The sequence below is a fragment of the Parasteatoda tepidariorum genome, unplaced genomic scaffold, assembly GCF_043381705.1.
Source record: "Parasteatoda tepidariorum isolate YZ-2023 unplaced genomic scaffold, CAS_Ptep_4.0 HiC_scaffold_787, whole genome shotgun sequence".
NCBI classification, from domain to species: Eukaryota; Metazoa; Arthropoda; class Arachnida; order Araneae; family Theridiidae; genus Parasteatoda; species Parasteatoda tepidariorum.
In genome coordinates this window covers 9,427-16,619 of record NW_027261911.1, presented here as the reverse complement: position 1 = coordinate 16,619, position 7,193 = coordinate 9,427, and the positions used below count along the sequence as shown (strand labels likewise).

The following is a 7,193-nucleotide window of genomic DNA, read 5'->3' as shown; positions in this document are numbered from 1 at the left end:
ACTATAAAATATGACGTAAGACTCTTAAACTATGGCTTTTTTTTTTGTTTTCCTTGGCGATAGAGCTTCGAAAAACAGCGCTAACGCGATGTCTTCACTACCTACTATTGGCTAAAAAACGGTTTGGCGATCACTGGTTCAGATAGTTGCTTTTTGCTATTGGTAATTATTGTAATTATTTTGTCAAAATGGAGAAAAAATGAAAATTCTAATAATCCTGGTCGGTAGGGCGCTGGGCCCATATCCAAGAGGTCGTGGTTTCGATCCTCGCCGGCCGAAGACTCCCCGTGTAGTAAATGGTGACTGATGCACGTTAAATCTGTCGAGTCTCAAAGTCCTCCATGTTCCCACAACAAATCAATACCTTCTTCAACCAATCTTCTGGATTGGTTCAAAATTACAAGGCTACGGAGTTGAACGTAAGTAGTCGTAAACCCATGAATTTGGGTCGGCTGTTCAACGATGGTTATAAAATATAAAATAAAATCTGTTCTCCGGGGGCCGGGATAGCCTGGTTGGTAGGGCACTGGGCCCATGTCAAAGAGTTCGAGGGTTCGATACCAGCCGGCCGAAGACTCCCCGTGTAGTAAATGGAGACTGATGCACGTTAAATCTGTCGAGTCGTGAAGTCCTCCATGTTTCCATAACAGATCAATACCTCTGGGGTACTGATCCAGGAGTTTCCTTGTGTTCTGGATTGGTTGTCACGAGGTGTTATAATCTAATTGTTTTTTGTGCTGGCTCAAATTCCGGTGGCAACGTTGTTCACGATGCTATGGTTACGAGCGATTCTGTAACTAGAGAGAGTAGTTGAAAAATAATAAACAAAGTTTTTTTTTATAAAGATGTCTCAAGATTCCTAACTTGTTATTTATATAAGAACACAACATTTGGTGACCCGTCGACGTGATCCGTAGTTGACACAGGTTAGTGAAATATTTTATAGTGAGAGGAAAAGCATTGAATTTTTGTATAATGGAGGACATAATCAGAAAACGTAAATCACTTAGAATGACTTTTACCAAAACCGTAGGAAGTTTATTTGACGAATTAGAAAAACAAACGCCTGATAATAAAAACGTCAAACAGCAGTGTTTTACTTTAGAGAGAGTTTCTAATAAAATGAAAGAATGTGACGAATTAATTTTGAACGATATAAAAACAGACGTTGAATTTGAAGCTGAATATAATAAGATTGAAGAATATGATCAAAAAATGGATTTGGCAAGAGCAGAAAGAGAAATTTTTTTCAGTAAACAAATTGTGTTGAATGGAGCGGCGAGTTCCGTCACTTTATCGCCAAATACAAAACGAAGAATGCGTCTTCCGAAGATTGAATTGTTACGTTTTGGAGGAGATCTGAAAGATTACCTTGGTTTTTGGAGTCAGTTCCAAAGAATACATACTGATAGCGAGTTGGCCCCAGAAGACAAGTTCCAGTATTTACTGCAATGCGTAACTCTCGGTAGCCGAGCTCGAGAAGTCATTGAAAGTTTTCCGCCAACAGCGGAAAACTATAAAAAAGCAATCGACGAGCTGAAAAGTAGATTTGGGAGAGACGAGTTGCTAATAGAATATTATGTCCGTGAATTATTAACTGTTGTTGTAAAAAATGCTACAGAAAAAAGGGGAAATTTAAATATTGCAAATTTGTATGACAAATTAGAGTCACATCTCAGATCGTTGGAATCGTTAGGATTGGCGAGTGAGAAGTATGAAGCGATTTTGTTTCCATTGGTGGAGTCCTGCATTCCCGAAGATTTAATGAGAGTTTGGCTGCGAAATCCAATACAGTCGGGCGTAGCAGGTGAAATGGCAGATAGTTTTGGAAACAAATTGTAAAACTTGCTTTCATTTTTGAAACGCGAGATGGAAGGCGAAGAACGTTTGCAGCTGGCGAGAAATGGATTTGATGGTGCTCGGACAAGGTTGAGGTCTAAGAAAGAGCAACACATCGACGAAGTCATTCCCACCGCCAGCACTCTGGTTTCTAGTGACATATCCCAGAGGCATCCCTTTTGTGTGTTCTGTGACAAGACTCATGAAAGTAGAGATTGCTTCATTGCAGAAAGTTGGTCTTTGGATAAGAAGAAAGAAGTCTTAAGCAATAAGAAAGCGTGTTATATTTGTTTCAAGGCTAACCATAGGGCTAAAGAGTGCAAAGCAAAACTCAAATGTATGATGTGTTCCAAGCGGCATCACGCAATTATGTGTTTCGAGTTATCAGTAAACAAAGGGGAGTTGACAGCTAAGGAAAGGGTAGATTCAAGTAAGGTGTTGGTCGCCAAAGAGGCTAACGAAGTTCTTCTGCAGACTCTCTTATTAAATATTGAAGCCAATGGGAAAAGAAAACTGGTTCGAGCTCTTATTGACAGTGGCTCCCAGAATTCTCACATATTGAAGAGAACTGTTAAAGAAATGGGTCTTAAACCTACGACAAGAAGAATTTAGCCCAATCATTGTTTGGCGGCGTTACGACGCAAGTGAAAGATCATGGGCTTTACCAAATCACTCTTAAACCACAAAATAGAAATTTTTCTCTGGACATACAAGTTTTTGATCAGCAGTCTATTTGAGGTACAATTCCTAGACTTAAAAGAGGACCGTGGAATAAGGAATTATATAAGAAACAGATATGGATTGCTGATTACGGAGAAGGTTCACGATAAAGAACTGTTAATTGGTGCCGACTTTTGTGGACAGCTTTTCACTGGAAACATGGAACGTCTTCAATGTGGGTTGATTGCCTGTGAAACTCATTTAGGCTGGCTTGTTATGGGCAGAACCACCAATGATTCTTGCGACCCATTACGCACTAATGCTTCTGTGAGTATCACCATGTTAATTCATAGTGATAAAATAGAACACTTTTGGGACATGGAAGTTTTAGGAATCAAAGATCCTGTTGAAAAGGCACCAAAAGAAGAAGAAGTGATGAAATTTTTCAACGATACCTTGTCAACTGATATTGATGGGCGCTATATGGTTAAATTACCCTGGACAGACAATGCTGATCTTCCGGATAACCGAATCATTGCCGAAAAAAGACTTCTTTCCACCACATCCAAGTTAATTTCTTCAGGAAGATATTTAGCCTATGAGTCAGTTTTCCAAGAATGGGAAAGGGATCAAATAATAGAAGTGGTTCCTGATGAAGTTCCGAAGGGGAGGTGTCATTATCTTCCTCACAGAGGAGTTTTTAAGGAACATTTGACAACTAGAGTAAGACCAGTATTTGACACCGCAAGTAAAGAAAAGGGCAAATTTTCTCTCAACGACTGTTTAGACAGGGTTTGAATGTATTGGATACCATTCCATCGATATTGATGAGATTTAGAGAAAAGAATCTTGGCGTGATTTCAGACAAAAAGAAAGCTTTTTTACAGATATCTATAAATCCAGAAGATCGAGATTTTTTAAGATTTTTTTGGTGGAGTGATTATGAAAAAAAGAAGATGAAGATGTACAGACACAGACGGTTGGTCTTTGGGCTGAATTGTAGCCCATTTATACTTGGCGCTGTAATCAACAACCTTTTACACAATTGCCCTCAAAAATATCGTGACGTTGCTGAAATTTTGGAGAAAAGTTTTTATGTGGACAATTGCGTCACGTCTGTTGATACCGTTCGAGAACTTTCTCATTTCGTGACCGGAGCAACCGAATTAATGCAACTTGGAAACTTTGAACTTAGAAGCTGGGAAAGTACGACAAGTGACGCTGAATTGGAGCCTTCCCAAGTACTTGGTCTTCTCTGGGACCGAAATGAGGACGCACTTTTTTGTGATTCTGATCAATTTAATAGCAGCTGTGAATCCTTTACCAGAAGAAATGTGTTGGCCCCCATTCAAAAGGTTTTTGATCCTATAGGGTTTACTTGCCCTGTGACAATCATTCCTAAATTGTTGCTGCAAGAAACTTGGAAGAAAAAATTGTCTTGGGATGAACGACTCCCTGAGGAAGCAGAAAAGAAATTTATCAAATGGCTGTCCGACTTGACTAAATTGAAAACCATACGAATACCCCTATGTGTGATTCCTTTAGGATACCGACAGTCTTTCAGCTTGCACACCTTTTGTGATGCTAGCGGGTCGAGCTACGCTTGCGTAATTTATTTGAGATCAGAAGGATAAAGGGTGTGAATGTACAGCTACTACAGGCCAAGTCACGAGTCGCGCCGATACGACTCACAACCATACCTCGATTAGAGCTACTGGCATGCAGTATTGGCGCTCGACTAGCACAATCAATGCAGAAAGCTATGAGTTTAGAAGATGTACCTGCATTCTTTTGGTCGGATTCCACAACCGTTCTCCATTGGATTAAGAACAACGAAAATTGGGGTACATTTGTGAACAACAGAGTAAAGGAAATAGTTCAGCTCTCTTCAAGAGAAATTTGGAGACGCGTTCCTGGGCACAGTAACCCAGCCGATCTCCTCTCAAGAGGATACTCGGTTCAAACTCTTAAAGAGTCTAAATGGTGGGAGGCCCCACAGTGGCTTAAAGGGTCAAAGGAGGAATGGCCCGACTCAGTAGAACAAACCGATGAAGATGAGGTCTCAAGAGAGAGAGAGAGAAACTCGTAGTTGTAACCAATCTTCATACTTATGAGACTACTTGGTATTTGAAGCGGTTTTCAAAATACTCAACTATAGTACGAATGGTAGCATGGATCCTTCGATTCTGCACAAATTGTAGAAACCCAGGTAGTAGAAGAAGAGGAGAGTTATCCGTTGACGATATAAACTCGGCTGAGCAGAAACTACTAAAAATTGTGCAGCAGGAAAGTTTTGGTGACACTGTCACGAAGAATAAATTGAAAGGCTTCAACACTTTCCGTGATGCCGACGATCTGATAAGAATAAAGACAAAAATTTTCAGAAGGGAAGATGAAGAAAACTTCAAATATCCCATAGTTTTACCGTCTGATCACCCACTTGTGGAAAAGTTAATTTATGAAAAGCATCTGGTTTCTTGCCACAGTGGAACTCAAGTTGTCCTGTCATATCTTCGACAAACATTTTGGGTTCTCGGAGGTCGGAAGACTGTTCAAAGGATCTTGAAACGATGCATTCGATGTAAGAGATATTCCTCCAAGAAATTAGAAACCGTGCCTGCCTCCCTTCCTAAAGACAGGGTTCGCGACGCGTTGGTTTTCGAGGTGACAGGGGTTGACTTGGCAGGGCCACTCTATTTGAAGAATGGAGATAAAGTTTGGATATTATTATTTACCTGCGCCGTGTATCGGGCTATCCATTTAGAGCTGATACAGAGCCTCTCAACTGATAGATTCTTGCTTGGATTAAGAAGATTTATAGCAAGACGTGGGAGACCACGAACTATATATAGCGACAATGGAACAAATTTCGTTGGAGCGGTCAATTTAATGGCTTCTATCGACTGGAGCAAAATAGTTCAAGAGAGTTCAATTTTGAGAATTCAATGGGTCTTTAGCCCTCCTGAAGCCGCCTGGTGGGGTCGGTTTTGGGAACGTATGGTCCAAATGGTGAAGAACCTTCTGAGAAGAGTTTTAGGAAAAGCATCCATAAATTTTGAAGAGTTGAGTACCGTTCTATGTGATGCAGAAGCAGTTATCAACTCCAGGCCACTCAACTATTTATCTGAAGATCCAGAGGACTTAACACCACTAACCCCAGCTATGTTCCTTCAGGACGTTCAAACGGTGGGAGTGCCTGACTTGGACAATTTAGACAGCGTCAACCTGGCCAAAAGGTGCAGATATCAACAGAAATTGAGAGAGGATCTCCGGAAGAGATTTCGGGAAGAGTACCTCAGTATGCTAATTCATAGGCAGGAAAATAAAAAACCTATCAAGCGAATACAAATTGGAGATGTGGTCCTCATCGAGTGTGACAAAAGGAGACTGGACTGGCCAATGGGACGAGTAGTTGAAGTTTTTCCTGGGAAGGACAACTCGGTTAGAGTCGTAAAACTGAAAACTGGAAAAGGCGAACTAATTCGTCCTGTGCAACGATTGCATCCTTTGGAACTCGATTTCACAAATGAAATATTTAACCGTGAACCATTTAAACAAGTAAAGATCAAAAAAACTAAAGATATAACTAAAATAACTAAACTAAACAGATAAAACTAAAGTTGATAGCCTCAAAGGTGAAACTGAATTTGGAGAGATTAGAGATGATGAACGATGCACAGACTTAATGAAAACTAAATGTGGTAGGGCTGTATGAAAACCAACTCGTTGCAGTTAATTTAAGTTTCGTTAGACGTCAACTGTTGTAGCTTCTTCTACCTTTGAATGTCTAAGAGATTTGTGTTTGATTATTAAGAACAATCAAAGGTGGGAGTGTGTCACGAGGTGTTATAATCTAATTGTTTTTTGTGCTGGCTCAAATTCCGGTGGCAACGTTGTTCACGATGCCATGGTTACGAGCGATTCTGTAACTAGAGAGAGTAGTTGAAAAATAATAAACAAAGTTTTTTTTTATAAAGATGTCTCAAGATTCCTAACTTGTTATTTATATAAGGACACAACATTGGTTCAAAATTGCAAGGCTACGGAGTTGAACATTAGTAGTCGTAAACCCAAAAATTGGGTCGGCTGTTCAACGACAGATATAAAAAAAAATATAAAAAGGCTGTTCTCCGCGTAGGTAATATTGCTGATGCTTACCCACGGCAACGATACAATAGTGTGACGTGTTTAACAGCTTGGATACTTACTACGTAATTGTTTGTTTTTCCGCTCATTCCTGCTGCAAATACAGCGAGAACAAATATATTAATGATTAAGGACACTAAGAGAGCTACTGCAGATTCTATGAAATAGTATCTGTTAGCGTCTTTAACTTCAGCAATGTTTTTCCTGTCCACTTTCCTGGTCTGAAATTATAAGAAAATTTAACTTAAAACACTTTAGACAAAAGCGAAGTAGTCATTTTTAAATAAAATACAGGGTGTCCATCTAATCACGGCCCATATATACATATTTTTATAAGCCTTATAATTATCACAGCCATAATTATATAAGCCTTATAATTAGGTCATTAGAGCCCGCAAATTTATGACTATTTTAATTTTAAATTTACTATTCAAAGCCGCAAAATAAATGTATAGAAATATGCCGAGCCATTACTAAGGTGAATCATAATAAGGATTGAAATCCTTTGACTAATATATATATATATATATATATATATATATTTTATA

The 7,193-nt window shown here is 39.3% G+C and overlaps 4 protein-coding genes across 4 annotated transcripts; all 4 read left to right on the top strand.

The window, feature by feature from the left end:
- Nucleotides 1–975: 975 nt before the first annotated feature.
- On the top strand, nt 976–1,842 carry LOC122272054 (uncharacterized). The gene has a single exon (XM_071176994.1). The coding sequence runs from the start codon at nt 976–978 to the stop codon at nt 1,840–1,842; it is 867 nt and encodes a 288-aa protein (XP_071033095.1).
- A 651-nt stretch (nt 1,843–2,493) lies between these two features.
- LOC122272053 (uncharacterized) lies at nt 2,494–3,297 on the top strand. Its single transcript, XM_043055051.1, has one exon. The coding sequence runs from the start codon at nt 2,494–2,496 to the stop codon at nt 3,295–3,297; it is 804 nt and encodes a 267-aa protein (XP_042910985.1).
- Nucleotides 3,298–3,326: 29 nt separating this feature from the next.
- LOC139424903 (uncharacterized) lies at nt 3,327–4,133 on the top strand. The gene has a single exon (XM_071176993.1). It carries the CDS (start codon nt 3,327–3,329, stop codon nt 4,131–4,133), a length of 807 nt encoding a protein of 268 aa, XP_071033094.1.
- A 529-nt stretch (nt 4,134–4,662) lies between these two features.
- On the top strand, nt 4,663–6,111 carry LOC122272052 (uncharacterized). Its single transcript, XM_043055050.1, has one exon. The coding sequence runs from the start codon at nt 4,663–4,665 to the stop codon at nt 6,109–6,111; it is 1,449 nt and encodes a 482-aa protein (XP_042910984.1).
- Nucleotides 6,112–7,193: the final 1,082 nt, after the last annotated feature.